This window comes from Gambusia affinis, linkage group LG05, assembly GCF_019740435.1.
Source record: "Gambusia affinis linkage group LG05, SWU_Gaff_1.0, whole genome shotgun sequence".
Lineage (NCBI taxonomy): Eukaryota > Metazoa > Chordata > Actinopteri > Cyprinodontiformes > Poeciliidae > Gambusia > Gambusia affinis.
The window spans coordinates 17,819,306-17,843,416 of record NC_057872.1 but is presented as its reverse complement, the minus strand read 5'-3'; the positions used below and the strand labels follow the sequence as shown (position 1 = coordinate 17,843,416).

Genomic DNA, 24,111 nt, shown 5'->3' with positions numbered 1-24,111 from the left:
ATTATTAACTTTAACTCTTAACATACTTTTAGAAATGACCTTTAAGAACTGTGAAGCACTTTTGGATTGAGTTGTGTGTGTGCATTCAAAATTGTTTGTTGAAATATCCCCAGTTTTTTTTTCTGTCTTTATTCCCACTGACCTGATTTTGAAACTATTTCCAGTTACGTTTTTGCTTAAACAATAAAGTAGTATGTAAATAAACTTGACTTTCCTTGAAACAAACCTGTATGCTCCAAAGACGGAAACTGCTAAATGTCATTCCCTTACAAAAGGGATGATCTATATTATCGATGACATATAGGTCAAATGCACTTGCACCGCATAGCATCCATACCTTCAACGTACGCATCCACATTGTTTTTGAAATGCAAAAAAATCCCATTCATTTTACTGCTCAGATTTACAGAGGAAGACATGTCTGCTTCTGTTTCCATTTCCACTAAACTACAACTTTAAATCCCATTGCAACTCTATGAGTAGTCAAAGTGAGATGTCCTATGTAATTTGGGTATCGTTGGGTATCTTTATGAATTGCTTGGAAAAAGGTGGGGAATCTAGAATGGAACATGACAGCTCACAGCAGTGGTTGTTGTGATTTAAAGTCATCTGGCTATAGAAAGATTTTGTTAAGTAAATTTACACCGAGCATAGAGAAATAAACCAAAAGAGAAGCTTGACATTTAAAGAGCCCGTCTATTACGGGAGTTTTGTAATGCAATATCAAAATATCACTACTAGACCGTTTTTGAGTAGAACTATTTCAGTATTTCTCTTTGCTGTTCATGGTTTCCAGTGTGTTATAAACAGTCAAGCCTTCTTTGAGGGATTATCTAGTGTAATTTGTGTGCACACTACTAAGCCCGAAACAGACAAACATGTTTAAGCAAAAAAAAAAAAAAAAAACCCAACTGGAAATAGTTTCAAAATCAGGTCAGTCGGAATAAAGACAGAAAAAATACTGGGGATATTTCAACAAACTATTTTGAATGCAGAATGGATGCACTTAGAGGATGAAAGAGCACAAAGCCATTTGAAAAGCAGTTATTCTCTTAAACCTGACAAAGCAGTTTATACCAAAAGAAAGCAGCAACTAGGTCAAGAAAACTCATATGTTTGCATTACAGACTGCATTTAAGAAGGCATAACTCCAGGGTATAAAAACTGGAGTCAATGCAGAAATACAGAGTGTCAGACGTGGGAGAAAATACGTTTACGTGCTCAAGTTCATAAAAATGCTTAAACTTTGTACATGATTTACTTACGATCTTAATTATTTCAGTAAATAAAATGCTCCTTTTATATTGTCATTGCAAATTTTGTGAAAATCCAGATAATTCAGTAGTTTGTGAATTTGGACAGGCCTCTATGACAATCAACTTTTTGTAATTTAGGAATGACTCTTAAATAAGTCAGAATACGTCTGCCACACCCTGATAATTTAGAAAACCATCACAATTTTAATCTGTGGTTTGGGTCCTCAACCCCAGGTCCTCATTGTCCTGAAATTGTTATATAAGCTGAAGGCTGCCTCAGCATGGAATCAGGTTCTACAGACTGAGTTAACGACATAATTATTTGATTAATGTGTGTTGAAGCAGAGACCCATGTAAAAGTTGCAGGACGCTGGTTTTAGAGGCCTGGAGTTTAACACCAGTTTAACGCCTGTGGTCTTTTTGGTGTAAGTGCTCAGTGACTAATTTAATTGTCAACCTTTATATGGAAGGAGTATAAATAGCTTTAGATTTTATGGTTGATCAATATTTTAGGTTAAGGTCAGGACCATAAAAAAGGTAATCACCGGTACCAGAGAATCCAAATATAGCAAGTCACTTAACTCAAACATTGTAACTGACAACTTATTCACTCAAAGACCAAAAGACAACACACCTTCAAAAATGCTATCGGTCGACCAAACATTTTTTTCTTTTTTTATTACTTAGTAGTGGTTCTAGTTCCCTTCCATGGATTCTGATTTAGCACAATCTTTCTTATTGCTGAATTATGAACACTGAGCTTAATTAATGCAAGTGAAGCCTGCAATACTTTACATGTTCTGGCTTGTATTCTGAAATGTTCCAATATTGGGACAGAATGTGATTTTTAAGATTGTTTAGCCTACTTTGTGCTGTCAGATAGGTTTTATCATGACAACTGTTTTGATTCTACACGTCAAGCAGTAATCTGGCCTTGATGTGGCTTGTAAAGTTTAACCAATAAAGGTAGTTAACCACAGTTAGTGTAGGATTCATTTTCCCATAAGGTTCGGGCTAGCTTGAGCTTTTGTAAATGCAAAAAAAAACCATTTTGCATTTACACAGATTATCTTTGGCTTATTTTAAAATTTGCTCGATGATTTGAAACATTTAAGTGTGACTAAAACAATAAAAAACCGACTGTGGGCAAATCTGCAAACAGTGTAGTCAGTTGTCAATGTGATCCTGCATTCTCAAAATTTGATTCATTGAGGCAAATATCCCTCGTTGTATTTTAATTTAAGACAAATATCTCACTTTGTTCGCAGCATTTTAAAGCTTTTTAACCCTCCCACCATCCACCCGCTGACAACAAACACACAACCGCCCACATGAGCTCACTAACACCTGGAACACCCCCAGGTAGCCTTGGGACGATGGTATATTCCTTCATGTGTTGTCATAGTAACATCAGTGAAAATTTCTCTCGTTCAAACCCATTACATTAACTCTCAAGCACACATCCACACACACACAGGCACACGCAAACAATAATAAAACATATCCTCTTTGTGCTGTGCTTTTCTCCATGACTGAAACTCCACTAGATATTTTCCTGTGAAGCAACATGATCATCTGATGTTCAATAAAAATAAAACACTCTGACCGCTCGGAGGAGCGCTTGTTTATGTGTTTGTCAGAAGAGTGTGTGTGGGCACCATGCTCAGAGTGCATGTCAAGTTCTCTGTCAGTGTGGTGTGTGTGTGTGTGTGTGTGGAGGGGGGTATTCAGTCCAGTCTGTAGCAGTGGGCTTGGGACTATCTGTATCCACCCCTCTGTTTTATGTCTGTTTCTTTCTGTGTCTATTGTGGTGAGAGTTTTACTCTATCTCAAACATCTATTGGATGATTCACCCAACAAAAGGGGTTCATGTGTGTCTGTCTTGTGTGAAACGGTGTGTTTGCTCACACATTTAATGGACTGCAAAGTGAGGAAGGTAGGTGAGTTGGCAAACACAGAGAGAGGTTGGATACAGTGAGGATAAAAGAATACACACGCTGTTTTTGGGAGAACACTGAATCATCTATCTGAATATTTTCAAAGACCAGTAGACACACAGCTCAAGGAAGTTTATTTTTTGTGAAAGAGTCATTTCAAGCGTTTTTGAGCAGTGCTCTTGTTTTCATTGAGCAGCCATTAAACCGTATCTTAGGGCACTTCTGAAGTGGCTTAAATACCGCAACACAATTTTCAGTGCCCTCATACAAAACATGCATGTTATGTTAAAATAAGGTTGAAAATGGATTCTAAAAATTCCTGCAGTGATGGCAATAGAAGCAGAATGTTATAATATCGGGCCATCTCCTATTTTTCTTGAGTTAGTGGAGTGTAAAAAGGAGAGGTTGTTGTGGTTCTGACTTTTTGTGCTGTTATACACCCCTGTCCCCACCATGCAGTAATGTCACCAACCTTGCCTCTGCTCTCATTACATTATTAATAGAGGCGCCGCTAGGATATTTTAAAAAAAGAAAAAAACAAAGAGGCTGTAAAAGTCAGCTGAAGTGTAGCAGTTTGGTGACCTTAGACAGGAGCACACAGTGGGAATTATGAGATAAGTTACAGAGAAAGGAAGTGAGAATAAAAGAGCTTCTTTATCACTGTGAATACCTAACTTTATGAAAGATAAGAGTCATGTCAAATTGAACTCTTAGGATATTTATTGGCATGTCATTTAGCTGGTTTAACTCTGTCATTTAACACGACACAGTTAAACCAGTCTTGTACCAAAATGTGCTGAAAGGCCACTCTGTAAGGAAGAAGCCTTCAAAAACAACATATAAAGACAAACTACATCTCTCACACACATTAGGTAAAAAGAAATGTCCAACTATGTGGTAGGGGGAAAGCATCACCATTTTGTCATTTGGGTTGTTTCAGAAGAAAGGACTTAAAAATAGAGAATCACAAGGAAACAATATCAAAACAATATCTCATAAGTAAGCCAGGAAATAAAAGCTTGGGCATTCATGGGTCTTCTAAGCAAATTATGACACAAAGAACACAAACAATTTTGTTAAATAGTGGTTAAAGGGCAACAAAGAAAGTTATGATCCCATTCCCATCAAAACAAATGTGGGAAGAAGAAAATAGGTTTGTGTGAAATTTGAATTACCTGTAGTTACACCAATTTAGACCATTCCTTCTTGTTGCTGGCATTATAAATAACAAATATAATAGGATATAAGGCTCAGTAGCACATTTAGTTTAAAATCAAACTATATATTTACCAAAATATTTTTTTACACTCAAGAGAAGTGTTTGCAAAAGCCTGAATGAAAAAGAGACTATTTGACAAAAGGGATAAGAAATATGAAGAAGAGAGAGAATCAAACAAGAATATAAGAATGAAAAAAAGTTGGAGACAGACAGACCACCTCACCGGCAGAATGTAGAAGTTGTGTGCTTAAACACTACTGCTAGCAGATAGATGACAGATAAAAATAAACATGTGGCCTTGGAGAAGAACACAAGAAAAAAGGAGAAAAAAAGATTTGATGAAATGTAAGGGGTCGATAGTGGCAAAGAAAGAAAATGAAAGAATGATGGAGGTAGTGAGAAAGTGAGAGTGGGAGGACATGGCACATTGAAAGGTAGGACCTTCATTATGCAATGAGGACAGAAACACGAATAACACACAAAAACACGCACAAACCGCTAATGTGCTCTTGTTTGGACGCCTACGCGACCAAAACACACAGAAGCACAGATGCAGCTAATTCAGAGAGGATTGCCCAAATTACACAAGGCAGAATTTCTCTCGCAAATGACAGCATGTTCTCCAATCTGCTGACCTTTGAACATGGTGAGGACAGCGCCTTGGGGAGACTGTGAGGGACACAGGAGGAGGAGCGACTGGAAATATACTGACCATAATGCCTGTGAGCAGACAGACTCCTTTGCCACAGTAGGTGTGAGGAACCATGTCTCCATAGCCGATGGAGAGGAAAGTGATAGAGATAAGCCACATCGCTCCCAGGAAGTTACTGGTCACATCCTGAGCGTCATGGTACCTGAAGAAAAATAAAACCCAGTTTATAACAGATAGCTAGTAGAAAACAATGAATAGTGGATATGACACCTTCTAAAAATAAAAAACACACATTTTGTTTTATTACACTGACAAACACCAATGTGTTTTATTGAGCTTTTAAGTGTTAAGTGCTTCTCAATTCCAGTCCTCAGGGCCCCCTGCTCTGCATGTTTTAGATGTGCCTCTATTCCAGAACAGCCGATCCAAATGATTGCATGACCTCCTCTGCAGCCATCAAGTACTGCAGAGGCCTGAAAATCACCCACAGATTCAATCCAGGTGTGTGACAGAAAGGAAACACCTAAAACAAGCAGGGCAGTCTGAGGACCAGAATTGAGAAACATACAACAAAGCTTGGTGGTAATGCAAATCAGATGGAAATTTTACTTCAGAATTATGGTGGTCTTTGGACTTTCTCCATCTGAGGTATTACTTTGCAGTACCAAATTTTTCTGTCACTGCATCTTATTTGGGCATGCCTAAAAAGTTAAAATTTTGCAAAATTTTATTTAAAAAAAAGTGCAAGTTCTGTCGAATTATATGGAGTTTGTGTGTGAATAGTCATTAAAAAACATGAATATAATTTGATATAAACAATCCAATTGTAAATCTGGCTGTCTGTTTAGTGTGGAGGTTCTGCAGGAAGGTCCAGCTCCACCTCAGTATCATATCTTTTGGAAACTCTGACAGGTGGAAACTGTTTCCTGTTGGAAACTAACAAGAACACAGGTTTTCTTTCACTGTTGTCCAATACGTTGCTCTGTTTATCATCCCATCAACTCTCACCAATTTCTCTGTTAGTGATGAAGAGAAGCATCCTCACTGATTGATGCTGCCAACTGCATGTGAGGATGATTTCTTCAGGATGTTGTCCAGTGTTATTGTTTCACTAAATGTTTGTTGCTGTTAGAGGCTGTCAATCAATAAAAAAATGGATCTCCATTCATTTCCTGTGGAACTTGTGCGATGAAGCGTTTTGTCTTGTCCTCATCCAGCTAAGCGACCAACACAGTTCGTGCTTTATGCACGTACATGTGCACATGGGGTCTAGCGACACAACACAAGAAAGTTGAAAATGTTCAACTCCTGTTGCTGAAAACTTTCACCTTTCGCTGTTGTTCATTTCTCCTCATGTATCAGGCTGGTAACACAGAGGTATTTAGGTCAAAATAGGCAGTTTGATTAATTTGCGTTATGTAATATCAACACGTTAAATTTTCAGATTAACCACATACGTTAAAGATGACAGCACTAATTTATATTAGTACAGCTATAGTGGTACTTTTTATAGATTCTCCAAACTGGGTTGTGAATCTCATCAGCTCCTCTAGAGCCACCATTGCCTTTTTAGTTGTTTAGGTGGATGGCTGTGTCTTGGCACATTTGTTGTTTTGACAAACTCATAATTCATGAAATGTTCACAGTTTGAGGCAGTTACAACCTGTCACTTCTCTCAGCTTCTCTGCAACTTTTCAGCATTTCAGATTTTTATTCGTTAAGTTTTGAAAACATGGTCTGTCATATAAGGAACAGTGAAATTTGTAGTTGTGAAGTGATAGAACGTGGAAAAACATTTAAGGTGTGCGACCACTTTTTGCAAAGCACTGCAGTAATAGTAAAACATAACAGGCTAACTGGCTCAGTCTGTAAATGTGGGCGTCAAAACTAAAACACGTGTCCTGCAATTTTTTCCCTGCACTGAATAAAAGACATTACTGCAACTCCATCACTCTAGTTCCCATAGTTACCAAACCCAGTACAGATCAGAAAAAAAATCTCCTCTTTCAAAAACCTTTTCAACAGAAAAATAATAATAAAAAAAACTTAACCTTGAAAATTTGTCTTTCACACTGTGCATTTACTAAGACACTGAACAAGAAAGTTTTTAATGGACACATTCTTTACTTTAGGTGAAAACAAACTTTTTTTTGTTGTTGTGAATGTAATTTGCAGTGAGAGGAGAGGAAATGTCAGTTAAAGATGAATGTGAAACAGGGCAGCCCAGCAGCCATTCAATGATGTTTTTAATCAAGCTTATTAACCAAGTGACATTTCCCGTTATCTCTGAGATTATCTCCAAAAGCATTAGAACTCATCACAGCAGTCCGTCACATTTCGCCTTATTCGCAGTGGCGCATTAGAAACATTACACAACTGATGAAAATAAATTATCCTTCAAATGTAGCGAGTCATGCGATTACCACTTTACAACACCTCTCAGCTATAACTGAGTAGACTGTGCTTATAGGTGTTTTTTCCTACATCTGGGTACTGAATTGAAGACAAACGAGATCAGTAGCCAGCACAGCTGTAGATTTGTTGGTGCATTAAGGAATGTTATTGTCTGTTGGTATGCATACAAAAAAAAAATCATTTATTTTTTAAAAATGAATTTGAACTAATATTGGTGGATGAGAAGAGTGGGTTATGTTAAGTTTGTTTTCAGTGTTAAAATGATTGGAAAGATCTAGACATGAAAGCACAACATCTGAAGTGAATTAGGATAATTGTCTGCAAAATGCAACTTCTGGCTGCAAATTTAATAAGAATCAGGCTTTGGCTAGTCTTTCATAAGAAAATAATAAGCCACACATTTGCTTATTTATCTATCCTAGCTATGTCTGCAAAAATTAAACATCAACATCAGCATATTTGCAAGGGTTATGATGCAGTATTTGTGTATGAGTGAGTACACCCTAAAGTACAAGAAAGAATGAAGTTGTGAGGCATTTCCTACATCTTCACCATTTAGCTAAGGCTTGTGACTCTTATTTATTTTTCAGCTTTGTAACTTTGCTAATCACATTGATTACTCATTGATTCAAAGTCTGTTACATAAGTGGTGTCCAAACCTTTTTGGATTTGGGTCAAAATGTCTGGTTAAAATGCTTGCAAGGAGCATGTATATTTAAATTTCCTAATATTATCCAAACTCACTGTCACATAATTACTAAAACCAGAAATACACTTAGATGCATTAAGTCCTGTACTGACCTCTCACATACTCGTACAGTCCAGGCAGCGATGATCCACAGAGAGATGCTGAAGACCAGCAGCACCGTCCCAGGGCAGATGGTCATGAGGGTTTTCATTACAAACCTTGTGTTAAAATGGACCTGAAATAAGAACACCCACTGAGTACCATGGAGCTGATAAAGGACAGTATATTGCTGAGTGAATCTAAAACAATCTTCTTCTAAAACAACCTCGAAATCCCCAATTGGAAACCATTCAGACTGAAAATTTTCCTAATTAGCCTTTACAGTAGCTGTTGACAGAAGCGGGATTCTGAGATACTGACACTAACAGGAGTAGAGAGCAGGTCCTGACCTCTGCTTTGGGTCAAACTTTACTGTGTCTCTGAGTAATTGGCCCGTTTCTGAGTAGCTGTTAAACGTGACTCATTTGTCAATAAGAGGCAGACAGGGAGGTTCTGGCAGATGGATCATTTGATGGTTGGGCCCTGGAAGGATAAAGCGAACGATAAATGAGTTGTCATTTTAGAGCAGCACGTCAGTGGCAGCTTCACCTCCTCTCCTTGTCACTGTGAGAGAAACGGCCAGAGGAATGTCATCATATTTACGGCAGCAAACATTTAAATTACTCGACTGAAGTCCGGTTCCTCTCCAATGCTGGCCTCCTTTTACACCTAATTCACAGATTACAACAATGTGTCACATCTTAACATCCTGATATTACCATCCTGTTTATTGTTAAATGGCAAAATAAACATGCCTCATTCCCTCCATTTTTTATACGGTAACCAGTTCCACCTCGGTAAATATCAAATTTCCCAACAACAGCACACCAACATTTTCAAACAGTAGTACAACTGAATTTATTAAATTATAACAAAATAGGAGAAAGAATGAAGAAAGGAAAAAAGATAGGAAGGAAAAAAGACAAATAAAAAGGTGGGAGAGATGGATGGATGGAACATGGAGTGAATAGTTCAGAAAATACAGAACTTTATAAATAAAAACTGGACTTTTTAAGGTCGGAGGATTTCCATTCATCCCAACATTGCATCCATTGCATCTAAAACTTAGCCAACTTGCCACAGAAAAAGCACAGCTCACAAATTGTATCTCATAAAATTTTTCATCCAGTCCCTTAATACACATTATCCTAGAGTGCTGAAATGTACAAAATGGAGAGAAATACATTGTTGTTAGGTTGTTTTGCAAATGGTAGGCTCAGTGTTTCCCCGAGGGATTTGGCCTTGGTCATTGCTGTCTTATAATAACAGCAATCCCTCTGTGGAACAACTTATTGGTTTAATCAATCTTAATTTCTGTCATTTTTATCTGCATCTCTCCATCTTTCTGTCTCTCTCTTTATCTCATATTTTATTTGTCCCTGTCTTGCGCCACCTTTATCTTCTGTCTCTCTCTCTCTCAAAACTACCATGTATGTATTTACTTACCAAGCTGAGCCTCACACAGCTGGAGGGAGTGTTTCCCCTGTGATAGTCAAGCCAGGTCAAACCCATTTACTCAGTGATGGTTGGATTTTTGCTGCGTGTCAGGTGAAGGACATGAAACACTTTGCCTATTTTGCGCACTTGTACCTTCATTTTATGTACCAGGAGAGGAGTTACTCCTGCAGGAGAATGAACGCAGCCATCAAAAAGAAATTTTGTGCATATATCCTTCCCTGCATTGCAGGTTTTAGCAACATGTCTTCCTGCGTGCTCTCTGACTGTGGCAGGTAGTGCGTGTTTACCCAACTGCTAGAGCACGTGACTCAACGTTAGTGACGAAGAGTATGAATGCACATTTTGTCCAGCTTGCCATTTCATAAGAGAGAACTGAAAGTAGAGGAGTGAACATGAAGGGACAAAAACAGATCATGACGAGGTCTGGTGTTATTTAAATAGGGTACTAAAGATACTTACTTTGAACACAAGTACTATGTGCTGTGATCTTCTTAGGGGGATCACAGCACCTGCATTACCCTTTAGATAATGGTCAGCTGTAGCTTAAGCTTGGTAACTTGGTAAGTATAGTAACTTTTAAATCCTGCTGGTTCTCAAGCTTGGAACAGGAGCATCATTGGGTACAGTATTATGTCACTCCCAGATCCATTTTTTTTAGCTTGGAAATACTGGGAACATCATTTATTGTCACTGAATTTATCCCCGACTGGAAGTTCTTGAAATTTTCTCCACTCCACTTTTCCTACCGAGTTCCTACTTCCTACTGACTGAGTTATTTATTAATTTTAACATACAAATCAGGTTTAGCTTGATAAAACCATCAAACTGTTATTAAGGTACCACTAAAGGCAGCCCAGCAGTTTGAGAACCATGGGTCTGTTGTATGACCTGCTAAGTTTTTCTTCCATCCTTATTTTCTAACTTCATTCTTCTCCTGTTTTTTACGACCATGTTGAGTCACATGCAATATGTTGTTCCCACTAGGCGCTCTCATCTCATACAGTATATGAAAGATTCGCCACAGCTTACATCAAAGTCTCTAAGCACAGCAACAAACAAGAAGAGGAAGGGATCTCAACAAGCTGATGAAAAGAAGATCTGATCTGGAGCAGAGAACGAAGGAAGGAACTCTTATATTAAGAAATGGAAGCTCTTGACATCTGTAGCTTAGGATTTTCACCACTTTAGTCCAGTTAAATCTTGAAGAATATCACTCTCTTGAATCCATGCACCAAGCACCTGCAAGCAATAAAGTTTTCTGACCTTATTTAGGGCACCTATACTCCTAGAGGAGGCGTCAGTGAAGAGCTTGCTGTGCAGAAGCATGACTCTGGCGATGAGGTAGAGGCGCAGGAACATGGGCACGCTCAGCACCATGTCCAGGTCTGCCTCAGCCTGTGAAGGCGCATACGAGAAGGCCAGCCGCGCCCGCCACTGGAACTTAAAGTCCCCAGGCACAGGATGCACGGCAGACACCAGCAGCTCCAGGGCTATTAGCAGAACCCTCTCCATGGTCATGGCGATGCGCCAGTCGTCCGCCCCGTTGTCTATGACGAACAGCTGTGGGGGACAGTCAGGACACGGCGAGAGTCAAGTCAGTAAAAAGAATGAGACGTCTTTTAATAGCTCTACGGGACAAAAAAAACTTCATGATGAACCTCTTTTGGCAGAGTCCCCTCATCACTACAGCAGACTGATTTGATGATTATAGATACCAGCAGCAAATCAGAGTAAATGTCTTTTCTGTGATGTAAAACAAAAATCCATTTAATCAGCAGTTCAGCCTCCTTGCAGTCCTCTGGCTCGTTTTCATATAACCTGCAAGGCTCGTCTTTCTAAAATTAAACCAGAGATGCTGAGTCGTGGAGTACTGGCTCCAATGCAAAATAGGATTGTAATTACTGAATTACTGCTATTTCTTTGTTTTACACAGAAAGGGCATTGTTTTATGATTCCATGTAACTCTGCAGGCTATGAGTGAAAATAAAGAGTAAAAGGGGGTCAAGGAGGTCAAACATTCACTTTAGGAAAAACACCTGGAGTCAGAGGAACTCTATCACCTTTTGTCAAAATGAAAAAAAGTTCCAAATCTTTTCTGTATGCTCCATATATGGCCAACACATCAATGAACTGTATTGTATGATGTTTAAAGACTTACAAAATGTCGAAAACTGTGAGTGGAGAACTGAGGACTGCTTGCTGAATGTACAAGTAATTGAAGAAAAGATGGTAAATTAAATTTGCACATATTTGCTACCCATTTGCTGCAACCAGGATGGTATGAAAGACACTCATTTTCCAGTTTGTCTGTAAAACTACAGTTGCACTTTGTAAACATCAGAAGAAATAACCTCCCAGTAGGCAGCTTGGGGATGACAAAAGGCTGTTATAAATTCACAAGTGTAACCTGAAAAATGATGAGAACCTGGGCATTTTCATCAATCAATGAATACTCACAAGATGTCCAGGACAGAAGGAGAAAAGTGAACATGTTCGAGGAAAAGAGGATGTTTGATCACCCAAACGTGTTTATACACAGCAGGTCTTTATCCAAAATATACATATAGGAATTCAAACACACTAAAGAGATTTCTTAATAAATTTTTTCAATGTTACTGGAACATTAATTCTTCTGCCAGAACACCAGAAACGAGTGAAAAGGAAGTGAAGAATTATTTTAGACCTGAGTATCCTTCCTGTGGATGAATGGATCATTTAATTTCTGCAGAAGGAGCTGGTTAGAGCCATTGATCTTGCTGGCCTGATCGATCCTCTCACTCAATTTCTTCTGATGCTTAACTAAGAGGTTAACGTACAAAGATGTTATATAAATGAGACAACTCCCAATAAAAAAAGCATGTGTGCTTACTAAAACCAAAGTTTCTCAAGTTTCTCAGAAGAGATCATTATTTTCTTGAGTTTCTGTATATGAAACCTTCATGCAATAAGAAAAAAGAAGTCAATTGCTTACAGCCCCTTTGACCTGTTTAAAATTGGTGAGTTGTTGGTCTTTATAAGTACTTATAACTGTGGTGCAGCAGTCTTCTTGTCTTACTTACATAGAAGACAAGAAAGTTTCTCTCAAACCAAGAAACAAGACCTTTGTGGGAACAGTGACCCTTAATCACAGCCACTGGACTGGAAAGGAGCAGAAAGACAAAGGGAGGAAGAAATGCAGCAAAGGTCCCGATGTCTGGACCTGAACTCTGGATGGCAGCATCAAGGACCAACAACCTTCATAAACAGTGAAACTGCTCCATAGCAACATCATGAATGTCCCAAATAACAAGCTATGTCATCATACAAAGAGGACTCCTGAATTTTGGTCTTCCTTACTTCTATACATGTTAAATAATAAAGAAGATAAACACATAGAACACTTGTTTTAAAGACAAAACAAACTCAGAAAATATGTGCCTGAGCGATTTGTTAATGGAAATAATAAGGCTGCTACTGACTTTCAGCTCTACACAAACATTTTAAAGCATGGATGCAATGTGGAAAGAGGAATATAGGAGGATATGTACCTCCCCATTTCCCTCTCAAGAGGCAGATTTGGTACCCTGCTGTCCAAAAACAGTGTTGAACTATTTTAACAGGATACCGTTCATCCACGAGGACCAAGAGGAAAACGGCTGTTCAAGATGAAGCCTGTTTTCCTTCAGGGCTCCTAGAAGCTCATCAAATATTTCTTGCTTAAGTGTGATTGGTCCATCCAGCTGACACTCCATCTGGTTGTAGTCTGTGTTCATCTGCCTGCAAGTTGTTAGCGTGCTCTGGGTCACATGGATTTTAATGTCAGAGCTTTTATTGACATTAGCATCTGGTAATTATGTGATAGACATCCCAAGTTATAGGATTTCTAAAAAACAAAAGAGACTTCCTTACAAGTCAAAGTGTGAGTTAGTCCAAGTAACACATTACACCTCGACACTCGGGACATACTTCCCCTCATCTTTTAGAGACCCAGATTCTTGTCAAACTGAGACCCACAGAACTTTTTATTTTACCAGTTTTATTTATGTTTTCATTTTATTGGAGCTTTTCAACAACATTTTGCTCCATATGTACTGTACAGACCAAACGTTTGGACACAAGTGTGTGTCCAAACGTTTGGTCTGTACTGTACATTATAAATGTGATGTTAAATGACAGTAGCACCTGTCTATAACTATGTCTGTGTAATTGCTTTATTCTTGCAAAGTGTCTGGGGTCTATTAAGAGCCCAGGCAAATAAAATGTGCTATTGTTATTGTTAAAACTGCAGAGCAGAGCAACAACACAGAGATTTTTAAAAAGCTTATTTTCAAAGAGTTACTCTTGTTCATTGTTTTTTTCTTTTCATGTATTGTTTGTTTCAATGAACGCTTGAGGGAAAAATTGAATAAAACTTTCGATTACAGATGTAATTTTATTCATCTGTATTTTTTTATTAATTGCAAAACTGAGTTTTTTTTTTAATCCCAGAAGATGACTGTACCATCAAATTGTCCCACTGTTCATATGTCATGCATCAATATATTTTTGTTCAGTGACGGATAGTAGAAGTGGAGGTAGGAGAGGAGAGTTTTGTATAACAACATTTCATTCATGGGACATCTGAAATAAAAAAAAGTGCTTGTTTTAAAGCAGAATGGGGATGAATTGTATCATAGGCAGATGACAAGTCTATAATTATTGGTGTTTTAAATGGTTAGCAAACTTTGCGGAGTTATTTGTAAGACAATAAAACCTCATCAGCAGAAGAACAAATCACTTTAAACACAACAAATTAGGCATTTCAAAATCATAGGAGTACATTTACTTAAATCCAATGTAGAATAAGCTAATTGCCAAGTACTCAGTTATAATCTTTCCTTTAGCCAAGTAAATCTCCTGGCTCTTTTACTTGACAAATAAATTTGTGTCAAGGGAACATGGTGGATCGCAGCCAGGAGGAAAGCTTTACCCTGCTACTTTTCTTGGAAAACAGATATTAGTTTTATTTTTTTTTTCAGTGTGGGTGAATATCAAGCTTTACTTCTGTGGATGACCCAGATTTTGTACACATATGCTTCTACCTTCCCTGTAAATTAAAGGGTAATATATGTGTCTTATAAACACAGTCATATGTTCAACACACACTTACATCACATGCTTACTCATTACATTTACCACAACTTTCATTTAGACTTTCCCTGCAGGAATAGCTTTAGAGAGTATTTCTTGTTCATTGTCGTCCTCCAGAGTGAAATCAAATTTCCGGCTTCACTACAAGCGTTCCTTTAATTGCGGTTTTCCCTCCATGTTTGTGGATATTTCGTGTTCGTAATTGCTGTGGTTACTCTTGATATTGTCACCAAAGCTGCTGTTATAAGGAGGTGGTAAGAGCAGGTTTTCAGTGAGGGGGCCCTCCCTCCAGGAGGAGCTGACAGGAGCCGGGGAGAGGAGAGAGGGCGGTCGGGAGTGGGGCTGATGAGCAGAGTGCAGTGGAAGTAGATGAGTGAAGAGTAGAGGAAATAGAGAGATAAAGATAGGTACAAGGGGATATCAGGGAAAGAGAGACATTTTGGTTTGCTTCTGCACTTAGAGGCAAATGAATCACAAAAATCCAAAGTAGTTGGACTGAGTCCTATTTCATCTTTTCCAAACACTCCATGCCAGGGGGTAGGCATATCACAACCTTTCGTAATTTAATGGTGGGGAATGAGAAAACAGTGTCCAAAGTGGAGCATTTCAAACAAAGCTTTTCTTTAGGGATAAACTTGAAACTAACGTCTGACGGTTGGGCGTGCAACTACGTAAAAAAAAATTAGTCGGTAGAAGGATATTCCCAAAAGGCATGCTGAGAAAAAAATAAAAACAAAACATATAAACAGTAAAGCATGGCGGTGGCAGCATCATGCTGGAGGATAACTATCCCTCAAATGGAATTGCAGGGTTTGTGAAGGGGGAAGAGAGTATAAGCAGCTCCATACTTGTGACCCAAAACCTTCATGTGCCAGCTAGAACGCTGATGACGAAAAGGAGTTTATGTTTTAAGAATCACAGTCAGTCGAAGCATGACCAATAACACAACACATTAATGGCGTCAGCCACGCTCCACAGCGGAGCAAATGGTTGCCTTGTAGCAAGAAGTTTGAAGCAAAGGGATTGAAGCGTTTGAATGCGAACATGGGGTCTTTCTGTAGATTTGTTTGTCTTTTATCTGACCTGTACAAAATATATTGACATAATCGTTCAACATTTTAAATCAGTCAAAATGTTATAATCATAAACCACAATGCTTCAAAGATTATTGTTGTGGATGGAAGGGGTAAAGAGCAAGTCAGAGAAGGAAAACAGAAAGCTGGGGCACCGTGAGAGAAACAATAAACTCCCCGACTGTAAATCAGACGAGTTTACCAGCTGCCGTCCAGCCCGGAGAAACTGCCTGAGCTCAAACAATTGCAATTTACCTCATGATTCATCTCAAGGGCTTTGAGGGCCAGCAAACATTTATTTAGGAAAACAAAGCAAGTCCAACAACAGGTCAAGCAAAGCAGCAAGCATACATGACGCCTCTTTTGTCCAAGCTGACTGATCGGTGTCATGATGAGGCTGAAACTTCTTCAAACCATCTGTGAATACGAACACTTGCAGAGTTCATCATCTTGCAAAGCCTGGGTGTTCTGTTCAGTGTTCCCTGTGTGCACACACATGTAGCCGAGCCTGAAGCAGGAGTCATTGTGTAAGCCGTCATTTGAGCCCAGGGTCAAATGCTGGCTGTATTCCTTAATGATGGCAGAGAGCGTGTATTTGCATGTTTCTGTTTGTGTGTGGTATACTCTGTGTGCCCGAGCGAGTGTGAGAGACAGAGTGATATAATGTGTGTGTGCGTCTGTGTGCAGACCCAACCTCGTCATGGTGACTGTTGCCAAGGCGACAACATCAAAGAGCAGCCAAGCTTAATTAGGATCCCCAGTGAGAAAGAGAGAGTCAAAAAGAGAGAGAAGCGCAAGGAAAGGTGCGGAAAGCGGAGAAGTAAGAACAAACGCTGAGGTGCGCGTTTGTGAATGAAGACGGGACACAACTGACAGGTTGTCTAATACTCATGGTGGAGATTCGCAAAGGTTTGCGTGTGTCTGTGTGCGTGACAGCTCATACTTTGGCAAGGAAGGAATGAATTTGTACGGTCACATTTGAAGATAAAATACTTCCTTCAACTTTTCAAGGTTAGTTCTTTAAAAAATAACTAACCTTATTTTTTAAAGAACGGTTAGTTCATTACAACACGATCTCCACTGTAAGATGTCGTACTTTGTCATAAGGCTTTGACTGGATTGCGATGCTGACACTATGAGAGTTTGGAAACTATTGAAAATTAGACACAGACAAAAAAAAAAAAACAATAAAAAAATATAAAAAACATCTGAACTTCTTGTTTTCATTTTAAGATATCCACATCAATAGAACTCTGATTACTATCCTTGCTGAATTCTTATCACCTAAAAGGTGCGGTACACGTGTATTCACCTTGCTTGAGTCAATACTTCATGGAACTGCTCTGCATTTTACTGCAATTAAAGGTGTGAACATCAATTTTCAAGTCTTGCCACAGATTCCCAAATGGATTTAAGTCTGGGGTGTGTATGGCTGTTGTCCCAGGCTTGTGTGTTTTGCAGCCTCTCACAAGTTTTCTTCCACCACTGACCTGCACTAAACTCCATTCATCTTTCGATGAACTCTGACCTTGTCTCTGATGAGAAAAAAGCATCACCACAGCACTCCCACATTCTACAGGGTTAGATTTTAATGACACAGTTTTCCACAAGTAGTTTGTTTTGCAAATTTCTGCCAAAAAGTTGATTAAAGCTGACTGGACACACCTTCTTCCTCATGTGTGCTGTGTTCGTTCTACTCTTCTATAAAGGCCAGGCTTGTGGAGACATTACGTGTACTTGCTGGTGTAGTAGAAAAACTGATACAAATGACTGAATTATTATTTCTATAGACATTTTTGTTTGATTTCCTTTCAGTTCATAGTGAAAGCAAGTGTCTAGTACGAAGTGCAAAAAACGGGTGAATCCAAAGGTTACACAACGTGGGTGAAGCCACCGAGAATAAAAAGCGTTCAAGCAGGTGTGGTTAGAACTGTACCTCTATAAGCTCAGCTGTGTTTCTTTAACTGAGATAGGTTTATCCTTTGTTTTTCATCTTATACTTGTGTGTTGTAAGAGCAGGATGCGGTGAAGAGTATAAAACACTGCGTGCTCTGACTAGTTCAGTGGCAGAGCCTTCGAAAGATGTTTGCCTTTGAATAAAGCCTTTAGAAGACAAAGATTGATCTTTCTCTAATTTATTGAAACAGTTTCTTCTCCCTTTTGATAATGAATTTCCACCACATTTGTTTATTTCAAATATATTCCCATTCATGCACCATGTTGCATATTTACATGATCATTTCTTTTAAAATAAATAGGCAGAAGTTTGAGCTTATTACCCCCCCACACTTTTTAGATTTTCTTCGTGAAAAATTGAAAACCATGTTTTATAGGTTTTGTCCAGTTTACCACTATGTATTGTTTTGTGTTGGTCTGTCCCATAAGATCCCAGTAAAGTGTGTTGACGTTTGTGGTTGTAAATGTGAAAAAGTACATTATAATTTTTTTTTTTGACTGCTTAAAGTATTATTTATAAAATGTTTTTCTTTTATCCAGAAATAAAGGGCAAGAGAATTTCAAGGTTAAAATGTCAGCAACAATACCAGATTTGTTTTTTAGATAAAAACAGAGGCGGAAGACCGAAAAGAAAGACTTGAAAAACACTTAATCTATATTTAGTTTCAGATCAACAACACATTTGTTTATGATTTAGAAATGTACTTATATTCCTATTTCTAAAGTAATGCCTGATACCAAAGTTAGGCTATTTAATTAACAGTCAGAACTGTTTGAACAGAGCGGTAAATGACAAGTACAAGAGGAAGACTGGTGCCCTGTTTCATTAGACATTGAGCAGTGCTGAAACTCCACACTGACACTAGCAATTCATGATTAGAAGTTTAAAGCCACTGCAATGTTAAAAGGGAAAGCTTGAGTTGTTTTGAAACAAGAATACTAGACATATATATTCATATGTGACAAAAAACAAGTTTCTGTGCAAACTGGTGATGCATTAAATTCATGTGCATATAAATTTGCATTCTATATGTTTTTCCTTCTCCCAGCATCCTCCACTCAGTTTTTGTGTCTTCCACAATGTGACATTTCTCTGAATCAGAAGTGAAGTGAGCCTCCTTCCAGCACCGCTAGAGGAAATAAGTGCTTCTCCCTTCCTTTTTCCCTGCGTCCTCCCCTCCTGTCCTGTCCTGCCGTAGAGTCACGCGGTTGGTCCTTTCCTGGCGAAATCGCCATGAGGAAGGGATAAATAATTAAATTCCATTAGGAGAGTAATCTGTCACTGGGAGTGAGTGAGTGCCACTGCCCCTACATGAAGAGGGCAGAGGCAGGGGATGACGGAGGACTGCATAGCAAAATTAGTCTCCAAATGGTTGCAAATGGTTATTAGTCTTCATCATCTGCTGATGAAAAATAGGATTTTTTTGCATATGAGCAGGAACTAGAGGGAAATGCTGGGCACATCTTACAAAACTGCATAAATCTACACATAAAACATTCATGAGCCAAACAGATTAAATGCATATTATGTAAACATGTTTTAAAATTGTCACAGCAATGATGACTGTTAACCCTTAATGTGAATACATAGAACATCCAATCATACCAACTCATCTCAAAGTCACCACTAAAGCAGGATCTTTGCCAGTCAAAGGCTTTTCAAGCAGCTCTCACCTTCTCATTAATTTTCTGCAACCTGTCCAAGCAGTCGGCGTGGCAAGGCGTCACAAGCGCAGCACAACGGCAAAGACAACAATCCTCACATTCAGTCCTGAGAGAACAAAGTGTCACTAATTTACCTAAAGTAGATGCTTTTTAAACTTTCAAAGTACTCTGCCGTAGCTGGAAAAATGCGCCTTCAAGATCCGAACCAGTGAACTTCCAGCTGTGGGCTAATCACCACTAAACTGGAGGGAAGCTTAGCTACCCATTTAAAGCATGGTGAGCAATGCTTTGCAGCATAAATGTGTTTATTAAGTTGGCTTCTTCCTGTAACACTGCTTTTTAAATCATGTTATACTATGTTACATTTATCTTATCTTTCATAACAAGTTAAATAAATAAATAATCCACAAATCAGTTCCACAGCATGCATGCAGCTCTCACAAATTACGTGGGTATTTAAAGCTTTTGGAAAGATAAAAAGCCAATGTACTTAACAAAACCACTAAAGACTGAGTTTATTTGGCAATAAATGGTGAACATACAACTTTAACACCTATAAGGCACAGCTCATTCTGCTCTCTTTCTTTGAGTTAAAATGTTATTAAAAATTTATAAGAAACGACTAAAGCTACAATAATTGAAAGCTGCTTTAGAAAACAGTAAGAAGCACAGAATGCATGCTGACTGCTTTATTTTACTAGAAAGACTGCATTGTTAAGAGAGCTAATTTTTCACTTTATGCAAAAGTAAAGTATAGGAAAGTAAAAAAGTTTTTCTTTTTAAGCGCTCAAAGATACATTATGTCTGCAAAATGGTGGAATTGGCAGCAAGAAGGTCCTGGAGTTTGAAACCCTGCCTGTTCTCCCTGTTCAATTTCAACTGGTCCCTCTAAATTGTCTTTAGGTACGAGTGTGTGTGCATGATCGTTTGTCCTGTGTGTCTTTGTGTTGCCCTGTGATGGACTGTTGAGCGCCTGCCCCGCCTTCCTCCAATGACCACTGGAGATTGGCACTGACCGTATGAGGTTAATCAGGTGTGGAAGATAAATAGCTAGATGGTCTGAATTCTTTAAAAGTTAAATATTGATATGGCACCTCTAAATACGTCTGGATAAAAACGCAATGAATGACTTGAAAGACAATGTTTTTTAAGTTGTTTGCATTTTTTCTAGTTACTTGATTGGTTTCTGGTCGCCTAAGTGTTCTAATGGTTGTATTTTTATATACGCATGTTTTACAAGGAGTTTCAGTCGATGAAGGTGGGCTGAGGTTGGATAACAGTTAAATCAACTTGGACATAAAGAACAAACCCACAGGGGAAGAGAACAGAGATTTGGAAAAGAAGATGTGTCCACTTAATTTTAACAGGCTGTGACATCACAGGGCAGAAGGCTAGGGACAGGAAACAAAACGGGAAGTGAGTAAGACAGAAAGAGGACACAGTAAGGAAGAAAGAGACGTCAGTTGGAAAAAATCAGACAAAATAAAAAAGGAGAAAAAATGTGTGAAAATGATCTGCATTAAAAATAAGCTGAGGTGTCTACAGAGGTGAAGGTGTGAAGTCTGGCAGGCCACTCTCCACCCACGGCATTTCCCCGTCTGCTCCTGCTGCCTGCTAGAGGAGTCTGCGACCTCTCAGTCTTTCCCTCTCAACAAGCCAGCCAACTCTGCGTTAACCTCTAAAGCTTCCTCAGAGGGCCTTCATGTTTCTCATTCCAGATGCCTCAAATCATGAAGCCAGACTGAATGTTCTACCTCTGCAAAGCCAGGAACAAAGAATATTTTGAATATAATATCATGTGTACATGCCCATATGCATCCAAACACATTACAAAACGGTGTGCATGTGCAAGAAAAATACATATCAAATCTCCACTTCCCACAGGAGGTAGAGGGGCTAACACATGCTATGGGAAATATTTACTGAAGGAGACAGTGACGAAGCAGGAAAAGCTTGCACACACGGCTTTACCCACACAGTGAGAACTCCAGGGAATGTCTGAGTCCTGTAGCATAGAAAGCCCAGAAAGAGGAAGGCAAAATAAGTGGGGCGAACCGAACACACACACAAGGTCTCGACACACAAACCCAGATTCCCACACGGTGAAACATATGAATATTCAAGGAGGATAACACACTTTTCCCTCACCGTAATTGCAGTTGTGAGGGAACACCCCGGTGGCTGATTCTACGCAAGCAGGAGTACAGGAAGCGGGGAAGTGAAGTGAAGTGAAAAGGAAGTGTTAGAAAGTGTGACAGATGAAGAAAAGATCACAAGTCAGGCGTGTGAATGTGCTATGCAGGCTTGTTTTCAAGCAGGTCTAAAAACAGCAAGTGGAAGGGAGTGAAGAGAGTTTTCCACCAGTGGTGTCTGAAGACAAGGAATTTCCTTCATTCAGAGCAGATATGAAAGACATGCTGTAATCTCCAAAATGTCCCGGGGTAAATAAGACACACATGGCATTTGATAAATTAGCGTTTCATGGACATAAGCAGATGAATTGCTTCTTTCATGTACAGAGTCAAGATTATGTTCTATTCTGCTGTTACATTTTGTCATCCTCATTCATTCACAGACCAAACTGAGCATGCGTGATGCAGAATCTGCAGAGTATGACATCATTAAGTGACCCTCTAAGTATAGGCATCTTCCTCAATGAGAAAAGACATCTCCCTTGCAAGACAACAGCTCACTTTGTTTTCTAATGCCATATTGGCTTCCTCTGAGTGTCCATGAGTGCCAAGCTGCTGTCTTCTTGATCAATGGAATGCCTCTTAAAACTCTCCAAAAGTAACTGAATAACACGAGTCAGTAATGCTTAAAGTGCACTAATGGACTGGAGAAACATCCCTTTCTTGCACACTCTCTTTAAAAGTTTCTATTTGATTAATTTCAACATCAATTCAATTTTTGCCTTTCAAGTGCAGATTTCTTTCAAGTGCATGAACTACAGTGAATCCTTTTCCATCAGAGCAATTTTTTTTTTTTCTGTTGTTGCTGAGTTTGTTTCTACCTGTTAAGAAAGCAAGAGTAGCCTGAGGTTGAGATGGCGGATAAGGGATTCATGTGAAATGCAGCACCTCAACTTCTTGGGAATGTAGAAAAACTATGTTTCTCAAATATACAGAGCTACAGGAAAGTGGTTCTTTGGTGTACCTTTAGCAATAATTAAACATTTTGGTTCTAAAAATACTTATCAGACAAAGATGATTGTAAAAAACTTTTTCAAACAATGACTTCATTTATTAAATGAAGAAAAGCGACCAATTTGATCTCTTTGAAAAAAATGGCCAATCTTCTTAGACAATTTACTAACTGTGATTGGTCAGTTTTTTTGGGAAGCTGAGTTCAGTTTTACAAACCACACCCCAGTTCTGATTATTGCCAGAACTGTCGAGACAAGACTTAATTTAACCTGTCTGATAACATGAAGTAGACTAAAAGATCTCGAAAAGCAACAAATCACATCCTGAAATAAACTGGAAACAATTATCTACAAATGGAGGAAAACACTGAGCAGTAATGAACGTCCTCCAGACTGGCTGGCCTACCAAAACTACTCCAGAACAACATCAATGAGTAATCCAGCAGGTAAGAAAAACACAGAAGAGCATCTGAAGTACTGCAGGCCTCTCTTACCTCAGCATAGGTTAGTGATCAGGATTCAACAAAGAAGAAACTGGGCAAAAATGACATCAATGGAAAAGACCAAAAAGAACAAAAAAGCTTGAGTGATGATCACCAAGTAGCTCCAGTAAAATATATTTTTTGGGATAAAAGGGGGAGATATATAAGATTTTTTTTTCTTCTTTCTGCTGCCTTGCATTTTATTTATTTGCATATTTTTTTCTATTGTACATAATTGTTTTGTTTTTAATGAAAATGAATAAACAGAAAAAAAGAAAATATGATTTTAGTTGTGTGATGGTCTGGGGCTGCTATGCTGCTTCAGCACCTGAAGGGCTTGTTGTACCTGAAGGCAACGTTTCAGACATCCTTCTAACTTTATGCACAAGCGGGTTAATCAAAAGGTCAATGATATAAAACACTACAGCATGTCCAAACCTAAATCTTCTTTAGATTTTGTCGTGCAACCTTACGTGATTCATGCTCAAAATATTTCCCATGTTGCTAAATAAAAAGAATTCTGCAAAGAGCAACACTGTTCTACTTTTGTTTGCTTTTGTTTTAAATGCACTTTTTAAATTTAAATTAACTTTCTTTGTATATAACTTTGTTCATTCATTAATTACACTATGTCCAATAAAGTCAAACTCAAAGTCTTCTACGGCAAAGTAAGAGTTATTGCCAATTATTACAAATGTTTGATGGCAGCTGTTGCTGTCAAGGGTGGCACCACCAGATACTAGGTTTCATAGAGTAACAGTGGGGCATGCTGTGGTGGCGTAGGGGATAGCGCGACCCACATTTGAAGGCCTTGAGTCCTCGACGCGGCCGTCGCGGGTTCGATTCCCGGACTCGGCGACACTTGCCGCATGTCTTCCCCCCTTCCTGTCAGCCTACTGTCATATAAAGGACACTAGAGCCCACAGAAGACCCCCTGGTGGGGAGAAAAAAAAACAA

General features: G+C 38.8%; 1 protein-coding gene across 1 annotated transcript in view; it reads right to left on the bottom strand.

Annotated features, from left to right (window-relative positions):
- kcnn3 (potassium intermediate/small conductance calcium-activated channel, subfamily N, member 3) overlaps window positions 1-24,111 on the bottom strand; it is an 80,845-nt gene that overhangs the window by 23,013 nt on the left and 33,721 nt on the right. The window contains exons 4-6 of the mRNA XM_044116784.1: window positions 10,988-11,284; window positions 8,281-8,402; window positions 5,125-5,266 (exon numbers count right to left, since the gene is read on the bottom strand). Of these exons, the coding sequence (XP_043972719.1) occupies window positions 5,125-5,266; window positions 8,281-8,402; window positions 10,988-11,284 (561 nt within the window). The remainder of the gene's footprint in view (window positions 1-5,124; window positions 5,267-8,280; window positions 8,403-10,987; window positions 11,285-24,111) is intronic.